At 33.3% G+C, this 15800-nt stretch overlaps 1 protein-coding gene across 3 annotated transcripts in view; it reads right to left on the bottom strand.

Annotated features, from left to right (window-relative positions):
- The window catches only part of LOC140450695 (uncharacterized), a 651216-nt gene that overhangs the window by 275866 nt on the left and 359550 nt on the right, over nt 1–15800 (bottom strand). For all 3 annotated transcript variants that reach the window (XM_072544365.1, XM_072544373.1, XM_072544369.1), the window contains exon 3: nt 2293–2412. In XM_072544365.1, the coding sequence (XP_072400466.1) occupies nt 2293–2412 (120 nt within the window). The remainder of the gene's footprint in view (nt 1–2292; nt 2413–15800) is intronic.

The raw sequence follows: 15800 nt of genomic DNA, 5'->3' as shown, positions 1-15800 counted from the left end.
CTTTGACTTTCTTAGTTCTATTATCAAATAATCGTCTTCTTCTAAAATCCGTTGCAATACGAGTATTATCGAGGATCCTGAAAACTATCAATCACATGGAAAAGTATCGAAAGAATCGAGTATAAGTTATCACATAGGCGCGCGTATGCGTCCGTCATCAGTTACGATATCCCCGAACTCAAATTATCAAAGTGCGATATGTATCAATATTTTGTATCGATCGAGTGATTTATCGATTCATTAAGGAAACGAAGAGTGTCGCATTTACTATTGTGCATCATAGTAGATGTGAATTTTGAGATATCGTCAGAGGTTGCTTTATGAAAGTTAAATTGTGCTTACTTACTAATATCAATTGCAGGCGCTACCCTAGCCTATGTTAGAGTATGTAATTATATATTATTTTTGTTATCACAAGATCAACAATTTGAGTTTTAGCGTTTGAATAGTGATCAAAATGATGATGAGTTACAGGATATAATAATCGAAAGAATGTTAAAATCTTATCAAGGTGAAAATACTTTAGCATTAAAAGCTGAGAGAGCCAGGTGGTCAAGACGTCCTACTACAACGACCAAGCTGACATCGCAAGAAATCATTAACTTTCCAGAGATGACTGAAAGGGACCTCCATTTTTTTTTTTCGGGAACCTATTAGTTAGGTCAAGCGATTTGCTATTTGGCTGAGTTGATGGATGATAGTAATAACATCAATTTGAAATATATTACAATGAAACCAAATATTATTAAAGTACTAATAAGATCCAGACATATAAGCAGTAAGACCTATAAATGCTACATTGAGTATAAACCTGATTCAATTGGATATAGTGGTATTTTGCTCCACGCATGTGACTGCAAATGGGTTACGCACTGTTGGCTCATATAGCCGCAGTCATATTTTATCTCAGTAATTCAAGATATAAATCGAGAATCATAAGACCACCAAAAATTCTATCAGAAATTTTTAAATCTAATGTTGAATCAGTCATAGATGAGAATAGTGATGAGGACTACAATATAATTGAATGTTTAAACTGTTAATTTAAATAACCTATTTTGTAACAATTTCATAATAAATCCGTAAAATAGTTTCGAAACACAATTCAGATTTCTGCTTTAATCTGAACCTTCTATAAATGCAAGGTATAACAGACGTTGACAAAGATGTTAATAGAGACATGGGGAATCTAAAATTTGCATTCCACGACATGTCTCCTCAACTAAGCAGAAATCGTTAGCGAATTGGTTTCTTGTACTCATACAGAGTAGATCCGAATAAAATTAAAAAGCAGTAAAGATTCCATTTCACGTACAAATCGTCTATGTATCTGTTTATACGTATTTCGCTTTAATAAAGCTCATCAGAACAGTTATTCATAGGCGTTCTCAACGTGAAAAATAGATCTTTTCTGTCTTTGGGAAGCAACGATAAAATGGCTTCGAAACGGACACAATAGCGACATATGATATTAAATCCGTAAAATAGTTTCGAAACACAATTCAGATTTCTGCTTTAATCTGAACCTTCTATAAATGCAAGGTATAACAGACGTTGATAAAGATGTTAATAGAGACATGGGCAATCTAAAATTTGCATTCCACGACATGTCTCCTCAACTAAGCAGAAATCGTTAGCGAATTGGTTTCTTGTACTCATACAGAGCAGATCCGAATAAAATGAAAAAGACAGTAAAGATTCCATTTCAGGCCTCCCTACTTACACGCCTATCATTCAACAAAATAAAAGATGATAGAACTAGCGTAATATAGTAATATACGAGGAAAAAGCTTAAAATGAATAGAATTTAGATAGGCGATAGGCGATATTTAGAAACATACTAAAATAATAATACTGGTAGATTAAATTTAATGTCTATTCAAGTTAGGTTTTTTATAAATTTTATTCGTGTACTAGTGATCTAGTATAAAATATTTCTATAAAAAATATAATACATTTTCTACTCACTGTGCTATAATGATGTTTTTCGATTCAAAACAATTTACCACGTTTTATGTGACAATTACATAAGGAATTGAGGAAACAGTTACCCGGTAGCGTAACAACAGCCCATTCTTATTATTAATAAATTCGTTAATTACTTTCGTATTTCTTAATCTCTTCTAGCTTAATTATGAGGGTTTGTGAGATAATAAGACGTCAGCAAATATTTTTTCCCACATCCTCTTACCACCATAAAGATTTTTACATTAACTATGTTAACTCCGTTGTTCTTCGTGTTTTCTATTACTGTTACTAATTGCACCTTGAAACTATAACTTCGTGACTTACTTTATGTAATAGGTCCTTCCTGAGTCGTCCAAAGCTCTTTCCCATCCGTAGGGGAGAGCATCCTCCCCACATTTCCATGCCTCTGCGGGTGGTAACCATCCTGCAGTTCGTGTGACGTGACTGGAACAAAAGAAGCTATTTAAAACCACTCCAACAGATATTCATTTCGATTTATGGAACACAAATTAAATTTATGTATTATAGGAAAATAAATGTACAGATATATTTGACTAAACTAAAAGTTGTTTGATTATTGGAGTACATTTATACTAAATTGTAAAACTATACTAATAAAACTGTTACTCTAGCACTAGCACTAAATTTATTTTTTTTTTATAGACTACAAGCTCATCGGACATTTATTTTTAATGGGCCATTTGACCCAGCATAAATCAATACTATAATATGTAATAACAACTTTAGCAACTATGCCGCCAATTCTTATCGGTACACAAAGCATGGGGGTTCAAATTAAGGGTGACGGCTTAGATTTCGCACCCCAGCCAAAATGTACGGTGTTACACAAAAATTAATCTATATACCGATTAGAAACTTTATGTATGAATTCTGTACTGTATCAAATTGAAAAAGAATTGACGGTATAGTTTTTAAAGTTGTTATTAAATATTAGATGATATTAGTATAATATTGTAGTACTGTTATATATCGGATTCATGTTGGTTCAAATAACCCATTAAAAATCTGTCCCATATAATTCCAATATATTGGGTTTGCTAAATACGTTTGCTGTGTTGTAAATTTCCATCAGTCTCAGATAATAAGCATCCATGAACATTTTTTCTAGGAGCCCTGTTAGATTCTATTTTACGTTGAAGTAAAAAATTTCTCAAATATGACATTTTGCTTTGTTTTGTAGCATTCAAAAACGGTTTCTCTGTACTTGATCTTCTCACTGCTTCGTTAATAACATGTTTTGTCCATGAAATTTTTAGTAATCTACTGAGGATCCACAGCATGAAAGCTGCAATGCAGTTTAAGTTAGAACTTTGACTAAGCATTTTTCTGCACTATTTAACAGTACTGTTCAGATATAACATTTAGTAACTGGTAAAATTAATTCTGAAAGTAAGTTTTATTGTAGCATAACTTCTTCAGTTGGGAAATGTTGCTTTAGCCATGCCGATACAAATTATAAGCTCAGCTGTTAATTTGGCTGAATGTCCCTTAATGGTATTCTTGTACGTATTCGTAACTCCAAAGTAATGCTACGGGACAGTTAGTAGCTCACAAGCGCCTTTCCGGGCCTACTTCGTTATCGCTCTTGTTCTAAACTTACTGATCTATTAGTTCCATGGTACACATTTGTATAGCGGCAATTTCAGCTTAAAATGCAGTGACATATATTGGATTCCTGTCCTTGGTATTGTTTCGTATATGTATATGTATATATATATATATATATATATATATATATATATATATATATATATATATATAAAGGTATATCGATGGAAGGCAACCGTATATACATATTTCTGACTATTGCTCGTCTTCAGTACAGTGCAGCCAAGTTAGAAAAGAAGCATGTTAGCTTCATCAGTTTTGGAGCCACCTATATACCAACTTGAGTTTGCATTACTGGCGGACAGGCTTTCTAGTCTTCTCTCTTTGATACTATGGTGTTAAATTGTGTGTCAAAGCTATATCTTTGGACCATTCCGTCTACAGATATGCCTAGAATGGGATTCACCTTTATCTCTTGATATATGATCGGCTCTTTGCATGATGCTTATAGGAGCTTGACTCTGCATTAACCTATGTTCCCTTGACCTGGCTTCTCCTTGTATAAATTTGTGCAAAGGTGGTAGGTGTCATAACACTTCTAACGTGTCCATAGGAGCGCTTCTTATGACTTCCGTTACACTTAATCAAGCAAGCCTTTGTTTGGCACTAAGCAGCCAAATCGTCAGACTGTTGAGTTTTGGTCCACTGTGCCACTAAACTGTAGGTTATTATAACTCTTACATATAAACAAATATAGTCGTTTAGATTGGCTAAGTGCCATTGTAGCATTACGTGTTACATTTTTGATGTGTGGACTTCACGTCAGCTTCTGGTCAAATATTACACCTTAGTACTGGGCCTGACTTACAAAGTCTCCCTACAAAAATCTCCACTTCCCTGAGTACTATGGATGACATCCTTGTAGTGCCCATTTTCTGGTAAAGGTAACAACTACTTTTTTTGCGGGATAACCTTTTTGCCTTTAGCCTCACAACTATTTTCAACCTCCCTCAGAGCCATCTGCGTTTGTTCTGAGACTGCCTTCGCGAAACGCCCTGTCACTACTATTGCCATATCGTCTGCATATTCCAGGCTTTATACACTATGGGGCTACCTAAAAGAGTAAATTTATTAAACAAATTTAAATCATAGTATCGAGGATCTGAAACAAGCAATAAACAGTGCCCTAAATCAAATCATCCAAAAATGAAAAGAAACTACTATAAAAAAATTTAGAAATAGAATGGAAAGATGTTTTGAAGTTTCGTAGGCTATGTTCAATATTTGTTTGTTAACTGTTAGTTCTTCTACATCATGGATGCACAGACCGCGGCCCGCGGGCCGCATGCCCGCATGCCGCATGCGGCCCGCCGGCCGAATACTGGTGGCCCGCCGACAGCAAAAATAATACTCATTACATTCGTGTACATTCGAAAACTATTGAATTCTATTCCAGAATAAAACCAAAAAAAAAATATGTTCGAAAAGTAATTTGAATCTCGCGCGCGCTATTCGAATCTAGTGCCCAAAAATGCTAAGTCAAGTAACATCGCTTGCTGCCTTTATATAAAGTTTAAAATAGTAGAGAAATCAAGAATGTTCTAGCGCGGTGCGAGCAAGCGAGATAGCAGTAGTCCCAAATTCCCGATTGCTCGCGTAGGAATACGAAGCTTCCACAGTCGTATGCACAGAGTACAGTTACACGTCGATTTACTATTGCAGTGTTAACCCGTCAAGTGCCGTGTATAATTGTGTTGTGAAATCGTAAGTAAAACTCTGTTATTAATAAGTGTTTCCCTACCTATTTAATCAAATTTAGCTTGAATGTTGGCCAAATATTAAAATAAAACAAAGAAATTACTATTTTTATCAGAATTTCTCTAATTGTAATAATTACGTCATTATTTCAGATATAAAATCTGTATAAAAATCTTAAAATTTCTTAGGAATAATATTCAATCAATTATTTTTGATAATTTAATAAAGGAGGGGTAATTTAAGTAGGTCCTGTAATTGTTTTCAGGTGCTGTGTTAATCTTAGCCAGGATTAGAACGCAACATGGAGAAGCCAGGACCTAGTAAAAAACGTAAGGTTAAAGATGAAAATCGGCAGTTTCAAGAAATTTGGACTGAGAAATACTTTTTTGTATGGTCGCATAACAAAGTCGTTTGTTTAATTTGCAAGAATTCTGTTGCGATTGCAAAGGAATATAATGTAAAAAGGCACTATGAAACGCAGCATCCTTCTTTTACCAAGTTTACAGGCGAATTAAGAAAGCAAAAAATGTTGTCTTTAAAACGGGAGCTTATTGGTCAGCAAGCTATGTTTACAAAACCCATTCAAGATTCAGAAACAGCTACAGAAGTTAGTTATGAAATTTCTCGAATGATAGCAAATCGAAGTCGCCCCTTCAATTATGGCGATTTTGTAAAAGAATGCATAGAAATTGCCGCTAAGAAAATGTGTCCAGAAGCATCAAAAAAGTTTGAAGAAATTTAACTGAATCGTATGACTATCCAAAGACGAATAATATCTTTGTCAGATAATATTGCGGAACAATTAATTGAAAAAACTAAGATCATTGAATTTTTTTCATTAGCACTCGACGAATCCACTGATATTAGTTCCACAGCTCAATTTCTCATATTCATACGAGGTGTTACTTAAGATTTTGAAGTCTTAGAAGAGTTATTAGGAATGTGTTCATTGAAAGGTCAAACCAAATGAGTTGATATACTCAATGTTCTTTTGGATGAGTGTTTAAAAACTGATTTGGACTTATCAAAATTATCAGGAGTTGCGACTGACGGTGCTCCTTCGATGATTGGTGTCAATTCCGGGCTAGTTACTTTGCTGAAAAAGCATCTGCAAGAAAAAAACATAAACGCTGAAGATCTAATGCAGTTTCACTGCATTATACACGAAGAAGCCCTCTGTTCTAAAAAAAAATTAAATTTCAAAATGTCATGAAAGTGGTAGTTTCGATTGTAAATTTCATAAAATCACGAGGACTCAATCACAGACAATTCAAACAATTCCTTGATGACATCGAAAGCGAATACGGAGATTTACTGTATTATACAGAAGTAAGGTGGCTAAGTCGTGGATTGACACTGGAACGATTTCTAAATTTAAGAGAAGAAATTGGAATATTTCTGGCGGAAAAGCAAAGGGATGTCAAGGAACTTAAAAATCCTAATTGGTTGTGTGATTTGGCTTTTTTAGTTGACATTACAAATCATTTGAATGTCTTGAACACACGGCTTCAAGGCAAAAATCAACTGATATCCCAGCTCTACGCTCATGTATCATCCTTTCAATGCAAGCTGACACTTTTCAGATCACAGTTGAATTCTGGAAATTACAATCATTTTCCGAATTATAAGAAAATGGCTGAAAAATTCAACAAAACTGCGATTAATTTCAGTTATGTAGAAAAGCTAGATATTTTGATTCAATCTTTTCAAGAAAGATTTTCGGAGTTTAAAAAAGTGAAACCTCTGTTGGACATATTCAGCAATCCTTTCACGATTTCAGTGAAAATGCGCCAGAGTCAATGCAGTTAGAAATTATCGACATTCAAAACGACCAAGATTTACGCAACAAATTCAACGAAGGAGACTTGCTGAACTTTTACCGCTGCATTGATAAAAATATGTACGAATAGTTGCGCATAAACGCTCTGAAATGTGCCAGCTTCTTTAGTTCTACCTATATATGTGAACAAACTTTTTCAATACTAAATAATAATAAAACAAAAATTCGAAACCGCCTTGCAAATTTGGAAGCAGTTTTACGTGTTGTTACAAGTAAATTTGAGCCAAATATAAAAAAGATTGTAAGCACAATGCAGTGCCACGCTTCAAATTAATAAATTATTTTTCAATTTTAATAAATTATTATCAATTCTTTATTGTCTTTAATTACCTATACTTCTGGCGGCCGGCCCGCCATCAGTTCATGATTTGCCCGAGTGGCCCCTAGTCTTAATAAGTCTGTGCATCCCTGTTCTACATTGTTCTTTATTATTATTTTTATTATTAATTGAAATTTAAATGTATTTATTTTTCACTTGTATATCTTGCATATTATTTGTTTATTTTAGTTTGGATACGGTTACCCTAGGGTATAATAAGCGGGCGTTATGTCCTATAACGCCCTGTTGTATAAGAAAAAAAGCAAATATTATAGAACGAAGTATTATTATTTTAAACAATTTTCAAAGGAGTGAATAATATAGAACTAACATTTTTTAACCTTAACAATCTTTATAAATATTGAAAGTTTTTTTTTTTAATTACTGAATATAAACAAATGACATAAATCCATAAAATTGAATACAAATCCAAATGATAACTACATAATATAATCAACAAACGTCAAAATACCAACAGACTATTTCAAACAACTAAAAACGTCTCAATTTTGGTTTTTATATTAAGTGAAGTTAAAAATAAAAGATTGTAAATACCACTGGTGTTACCGGATGATTACGCCCATCGAGCAACATCCATTACTCGGGCCAGAGGCTGTCTGGCTGGATTACATTGCTTTCCGAGCGTAATCATCTTAATAACACCCTTGGTGTATAAATAACTCTTATGTATAATAATGTTAAGTATTATTGCCTAGGCAATGATATAAACGCCACCAACTAGATTCTTATTACAAACCCGAAAAGGGATGTACATAAAATTGGCTACAAAATGAAGCAGGTTTTGAAAATATTAAATTTTTTTAGAGTTTTAGAGCTAATAAGTCTTTGTATCAAGACTATTTGCTTAAAATAAAAATAAAAAAGTTTCTCTTCTTGGCATACCATCTGTGGACATTCTGTATATTCTAAGATAATATTCCTAGAATAAATAAATATAAAAAAGTAAAATCAATAAAATAATTTGTGTCATAAAATAAACGAATTCCTTTCAAACTTCAATATTTAAATACACTTCCTATAAAAATTTCTTATTTATTATGTTGCTTCGTCTTGAACTAATATTTGAAATATAAATAAACATCAAAAATTGAAGATTTTTAAAATATTCTGAGGACAAAATATTTCCATATATTGTAATACAAGCTGACCACAATGTACAATATATGGATCGAGAAATTGGATTCACAACTTCAATAAAGCATTTGAGAATTTCATCGGAGAAATTGGCCAGTCCGTTTGATAAAATATTCATATATGTTTCGATTTTGTTGAGAACACTCTTTCGAGCGGAGATAGTTTTATTGATTGGAAATAGTAGAGTGCACGAATAGATAGAACCAAGTTTCTAATATTACTTTTTGACTTTTTTCCAAAAAAATTGTTTTGACCAAATTAGTACGGCGTAAATGGCAAATATATAGACAATATTAGACAAAGGGACAAAGTAAATAGATTAATTACGAGCAGTGTTAAGCTTTGTTACACTAAAAAGAGCTACAGAACAATAATAAAGTAAAATTCGACATCACTGAAGAAGTTTTTAGAAAATTTACACAATTTCTGGAAATATAGAAGGCCAGAGATGTTACCGCCGTGACTAATTGACTTTCGAAAAAGTATCAATGAAAATTTTCCTTTAGAACCTATAGATTATGCGATTGGCTCTCCTACATACAAAAATGACGGTAAAATATAGTCTTTGCTAAAACCATTCATTGCATTGGCCAGTTTGAAGCTTACTACACATTTTATCGAGAAAATAAATGACATGACATTTAATGACTTAGACTTAATAATGTACTAGTGGGTTTCAACATGGTTGTACTGTATATCATGGTACTAGTGGGTGAAGCATTAGAGTACAGAGGACACCACACTTTTTATCACTAGCTTGCTATATCACAATTATTTCCATTTAGTCCATTGAAAAGTTACATTAAAATTACATTTTTGGGAGGACGTAATTTTATTTCTTTTTATTTATGGGTGTGGTTAGTATCAGTTTTTGTTCAAGTTTGTATGGGGTCGCCTTGTCCACCGGCCACCATCTTGAAAAAAGGGGGGCAAAGGGTATCTCGTAAATTAGCATTCCTACAGAAAATTCTATAAAACATGAAATATTTGTAGCAAACTAAAATTTCTACAACTTTAGTACTAATACTTTTTATCGAAAAAATTAAAAATAAAAAAGTTATAAACAAAAATATCTAAAAATTTTTAACACATTTTCTTTTGGGCCTTATAACTTTTTTATGGTCATTTTACAATAAAATGATATTAGAGCAATATTATAGAGTGCTTTTCAAAGAATAATTTTCAATACAAGTTTGTTAGACGATTTTGCGAGCAAGTCTAATTTCATTAATATCTCTGGGTTTTACAGCACTCCGAAGTTGATCGGGTTCTTGTATACTCGTAAGAATACGATAAAAACGAACCATTAAGCTTATTTTTTTCGTATGGTATTATTAGTTTATTATCGATCTTTTTCCCGACTACCTGTGAGGTAAAGTCTGGAGGTGCGTTTATCTAAATGGTATCCCCATTAAACCAAATTCACTGACAATTTTCAGGCGAGATAATACACTGCCTGCGCTCCAAAATTAACGCAATAATTTTAAAAACCCTGGTAAATCAAATAATTTTAATGTTTCGATTTTTGTGCTAATATATTATTGTTACCCCCGGTATATTGTAAAATTTATCGAAAGAACGGTAAAAAACGCTGACGTTTTTACCATTTTTTGCAAAAAAAATGAAAAACATGCTAATTGTGCTTCATTTTATTTCGAATTTAGTTGGGTTGGATTACGTTGTGCTAAACGTTTAAAGCGGTTTTTCAAGTTTATTAAGTGTTTTTTCTTTGAAATGAACCACTAGCAGCAAGAAAATCGAAATTTTTCAGAAAGTGACTGTTTTAGAATCGTTACTGTTCGCGAAGAAGGATATACTCAAGTAGAACTCTGAACGTTTTAACGTCACCCAGTCAACCATTTCAAGAGTGTTAACACGTTTTTCTGTTACTGGAAGTAACTAGACAAGACCCGGTCAAGGTCGTAGAAGGGTTACAACTCCTAATCAAGACCGGTTTTTGACACTTCGTACACTGAGACAAAGGTTTGTTACCAGTACTTCTCTACAAAATGAATTTTTGGATCATTATAACTTTAGAATCAGCAAAAATACGATTAGAAGAAGACTTGCCGAAAACGACCTACACCCTGGAAGGGCATCAATTGGTCTATTATTGACCAGAAACCATAGAAGGCAAAGATTGCATTTTGCTCTTTAACATTTTGATTGGAATAATGACGATTGGGGAAGAATATTGTTCACCGATGAATCCAGGTACTGTCTTTTTTCTGATGACAGGAGAAACCGAATGTATAGAAGGCCTGGGAAACGCTACGCACAGTGTAACACCGTAGGGACTGTACAGTATGGCGGCGGCTCGGTAATGGTGTGGGGTGGGATTAATTTAGAGACTCGTACGGAATTAGTTAGAATATATCGCGGTCGGCTTACATCGCAGAGGTATATAACAGACATTTTAGAAGAGCATGTCGTGCCATTTGCACCATTTATTGGGGATAATTTCATGCTTATGCAAGATAATGCCAGGCCACACACGGCCACACACATTGTGCAGCAGTATCGTCAGGAGGTTGGAATTCCTGCCATAGATTGACCTGTGAGAAGTCCTGACCTCAACCCAATAGAAAATTTTTGGGACATCATAGGCAGACGACTACGACAACTACCTAATGCACCAAACACAATTGTTTTTGCGGTTGGTTGAAATTTGGGATCAAATTGATCAAGAAGAAATCAGAACGATTATTCTTAGTATGAGAGATCGTTGTCAAGCAGTAATAAATGCCAGAGGAGGCAATACTCGATACTAGTACACGGTACTAGTATTTTCTTCAACTTTAAAAATTTCAATTTCGTCATTAATTTATGATGTTAGTTTGTTTAGATTAGTTGTTTGTTTAGATGTTTAGATTTATGATGTTATATTGTTAATTTCAATACATTTTTTGTAAAAAGAGAAAAGTTTTTTATTTAAGATGTTCTAAAGCAACCATAAGCAGAAAAGAACAAACAAAAATTTTTTGATTACAACTCAAAATAAGAATTTTAAAATTATGCGTTAATTTTGGAGCACAGTGTATTAAGCAAAATTATATAATTAAAAAGTTGTTTTCCGGCTATTGTTTTTTAATTTTCTTTGATGGTCCAGGCAGCGGTCCAGGATCTAATCCAGTTAGAAACTATTTTTATTATTATTTATTATTATTTATTAAATTAAAACAATAAGAAAATGTTTGTCTTATTGTCCCTTTTACCATTCGGAAACAATATTTGAGGTCTGAATAATATGCTTCGCAGTGTTCAATCACAAATTAACCCCTTAATTTGTAATCTCACATTATTCTTAACTTCTTAATCTATTATAGTTTCACCGTGTATAAGTGACATTGTGAAAATGATATCGAGTAATATTTTAATAATTAAAGTCCATTCACCTGTTAATGAATTGTCGAATAATATATTGTTTCTAATTGAACTTCCTAAGTGTTGCAATGATGGTCTAAATTAAATTGTAATGTAAGCTAATAGTTCAAAAGTTGGTTAGTATCATAGAAGCAATAACCTCGGTGCTGAGGTATGAAATATTTGTGAGATTATAAATTGGGGATTTGAGCTCATTTGAGTACAGTCAATCATAAGAAGTTTCCTAACGAACATCATATTGTGTAATTACCAGTAGCTGTCAATAAATCAACACTTTTACTCCACAACTTCAACCTTTTATTATACCTATCATCGTCGATCGACAAGAAGCGGAGAAAGGGGCATTTACAAACCGATTCGAACCTCAAATCTACGTTCGAATCTTTCCATTTTTTTTTAAGGGTTACGATAAGTTTTCTTGGTAGGCTCATTATCTGTTGTTATCTGTTAAAAACAGATGTCACGATGGCCTGAAAAAGACACCTTATTTGACACGTGCCATTTTTCAACAATTCTAGCCACGTACATTCGTAGTCTCTGTGATATCAATTACATTCTTTTGTTGTAAAGTTACGAAAGTTTGTTGGTTTCCTACTTTTAGTATGTCTAAATCATTCCTCACTCCTTTAATTGGTGTTTGTACTACCTCAGGTCTGACGATATGCATTCGCATGACAGCTGATAATTAACTGCAGTCCATTTTTCCTACAATCTCTCACCAACGAAGAACTTCGTCTTTGATAAACCGGGAATTGGGATAAACCGACCCAGGAACTGAAGCAAATAACCATAGAAGACGTCTGTTCGCTGAATGAGCTCTGGAGTAGTTGGAAACTGAGAATAATTTTCATCGGAAAATTATCTTTGAAAACTATCGATCATTACTATTTTCTTTTTGCCTGACTTGGATGGTATGGACACCAACGACATGCAGTTTCACAAGGACGGCACTATATGTCACATAGCTCTTACCACATTGGATATTCTGCATGAGTGCTTTGAATGCATTGGTAATCTTACATGAAAGTAATGTAAACTGGCCATCGAGATCAAAGATTTGTGCGAAAAACATTTTCTAATTGTATCTAATAATGAATTTCTGTTTAGTAAAGTTAAAACAAACAGTAGAATAAACATTACAATAAATATTAAAAAAAAGCTACTGGGCATACCTAAAAAATTTAAAATATTCTAGTGCATTACCGTTTCATTGTTTTCGTGCTTTTCTCACTAATTGTGTTCCTATTGGGGAACCATCTTTCACCGCCTTTACTACTCTACTTTACGTTCCATTCTACTCTTTTATTTCTTACCCAGTTCCTATTGTTCTCCACCTTCCACTCCGTCGTATATCACTACTTTGAGCTCTGTCCCATTGTGTCTTACCATCGATTTTTTTAAGGGTTTTATCTATGCTGCTTCTAGCATTATTTTTGTCCTCTCTGTGTCAGGTCGTGTTTCTGCTGTCGCATATGTAATTATTGGTCTGATAACTATTTTCTAAATTGTGATTTTCATTTTGTTCCCGATATTTTTGTTTCTCCATTTTCTGTATGTGTATTCCGTATTTCAATAAACGTCATCTTGTTCTAGTATCTGACCCTCTAGTTCTAATTCACATCTAAGTAAATTTGCTGTTATAACCATCATTTTGTCTTTTTTGGGGAAATTAGCAAGTTAAATTTTCTAATGGTTATATTAAATGGATGCAGAATACATTGTAAATCATCTACACTTGAACAATACAAGACTCAGGAAATCCCCTTGTCTTATCTACTTGCCAGCTTCAATTGGGTCATTTAGCCTTTTTCTACTTTTACTTTTATTGTGTTTTTCTAGTAGATATTTTCGATCGTTTTCAGGCAGTGGCTGAATTAAAAAAAAAATTCTTTAAACCAGAAATCTCTGACTGAGTGTAAACTGAGGACGGTTCAACTCCGAGTAACTGGTGACATCTAGGATGCGTTACTTTTTTCCGGTATGTGGGACTGTACCACAAGTGACCATCAATTCGTGAGACAAGAATGAATCAGAAATAAATAAACAAAATCTGCGATGAAGCTCAGCAATGATTAAGAAAGGTCTGGCCGACCAGCATGAAATGGCAGCAAGAAAAATGTTAAAGTACGCGTTTAAGATATGTTTTTAAAAGAATCCAAAGCAGACGCTAAGACTTATCTGAAAGCCTCACACATAGATGTAGGGTATAGGCAACAAATCTTTTAATTCGCAATGTCGGAAGAATCATAACGCCAAGCGACCGCTTTACGTACAAGATTTAATTAAAGAAACAGATTTAAATTGGAGGTTCTGGCTGTATAAAAATGAAAACTCTAAATTATAGTATTAACAGTTTATATACGTCATAAGTATAAACTTATTACCATAAGTTTTTGATACAACATATCATATTTCTGATTGTGTTCTTATTTGCGTGTAGAATAATAGTTTCTTATCAGAAACAACATTTTTAACTGGCTCACTTTACTATTTAGGTCTTAGCGACGAAAATACGAATAGAGCGAATAGGGAATTTCTGCACAGAGCTTGAAAACTCTTTAAATAAGCATTTGGAAGATATGACCATTTTTTCCGATAGTTTCCGTTAACTTCGTCGGACTAACATACTTTTCTTACAGATGGCATTAACGATCGTTTACCTTTTTACAGGGATTTTCGGATAAAAGCTGAGAAAATCTATGTTGTCGGGTATATAAAGCGAAGTCGATTTGGAATTCAGTTACTTTATAAAGTTTTAGTCCATTAATTTCCTTCAAATGATCATTTTTGATGAATAGCGTATTCAGTTTATTTAAAGGTGAATATTTTACTTTTCCAAATTGCAGGGCAATTTCTAGATTATAATTAAAAAAAAAATAGATATAGAAAAAATAGCCAGGTAAGGATTTGCTCTTTACTTAACCATAAAAATGAGCAAAATATCTAAACTTTATACCGAATTCTAAGTTTGAATTCTTTTTCTTTAAGTGCCATCAAGGTTGGTAATCATCATGGCTATTCTGACCTTCGAGGCAGCTGCTCTGAACAATTGCCTTGAGCTGCAACCAAACCACTCTCTCAGGTTCTTCAACCTGGAAAGGCGTGTTCTTCCTACGCTTCTCCTACCCTCTACTTTTCCTTGAATTATGAGTCTCAAGATGTTGTATGTTTCGCCTCTCATCACATGTCCGAGATATTGCAATTTCCTTACTTTTATTGTATTTTCCATTTCCCTATCTCTGCCTATTCTCCTTAACACTTCTGTATTCGTGACTCTATCTACCCATGTAATCCTTAACAAGCTTCTAAATGTCTACATTTCAAACGCGTTAAGTCGATTTATTGTATTCCGGTTTAATGTCCATGATTCAGCTCCATAGTAGAGTACACTGTGTACATAGCATTCAATTAGCCTTATTCTGAGAGCCAATGTCAGATCTTTACTGCATAAAATCTTTTTCATTTTCACGAAGTTGAAGTTTGCGAAGTTCACGAAGTTTGAACTAGAATCTAATAATTTAAGACTTTTGAGAAATTAAAGACAAAAAATTATGCTTTCAAAAAAATCTTTTAAAAAACCACAATAATGGCATTAGACTATTTATAAGGCCAAACGAAGAATTAAAAAAAAAACAAAGAGAACGTATGAACCAAAATCATATAACCATAAAACTCTTTTTTTTTATTTCTTTTAAAAAGTATAAAAAAATATTGGACACTTACATAAGAAGTAAAAACTTATCATATTTACAGCTTCAAGAAAGTGTATGTCAACGTTAAGAAAAATAAAGTGCCTGTCAACGTTAA

The sequence above is a fragment of the Diabrotica undecimpunctata genome, chromosome 1, assembly GCF_040954645.1.
Source record: "Diabrotica undecimpunctata isolate CICGRU chromosome 1, icDiaUnde3, whole genome shotgun sequence".
NCBI lineage: Eukaryota > Metazoa > Arthropoda > Insecta > Coleoptera > Chrysomelidae > Diabrotica > Diabrotica undecimpunctata.
The sequence above is the reverse complement of the archived record's forward strand: the minus strand, read 5'-3'. Positions and strand labels throughout refer to the sequence as shown.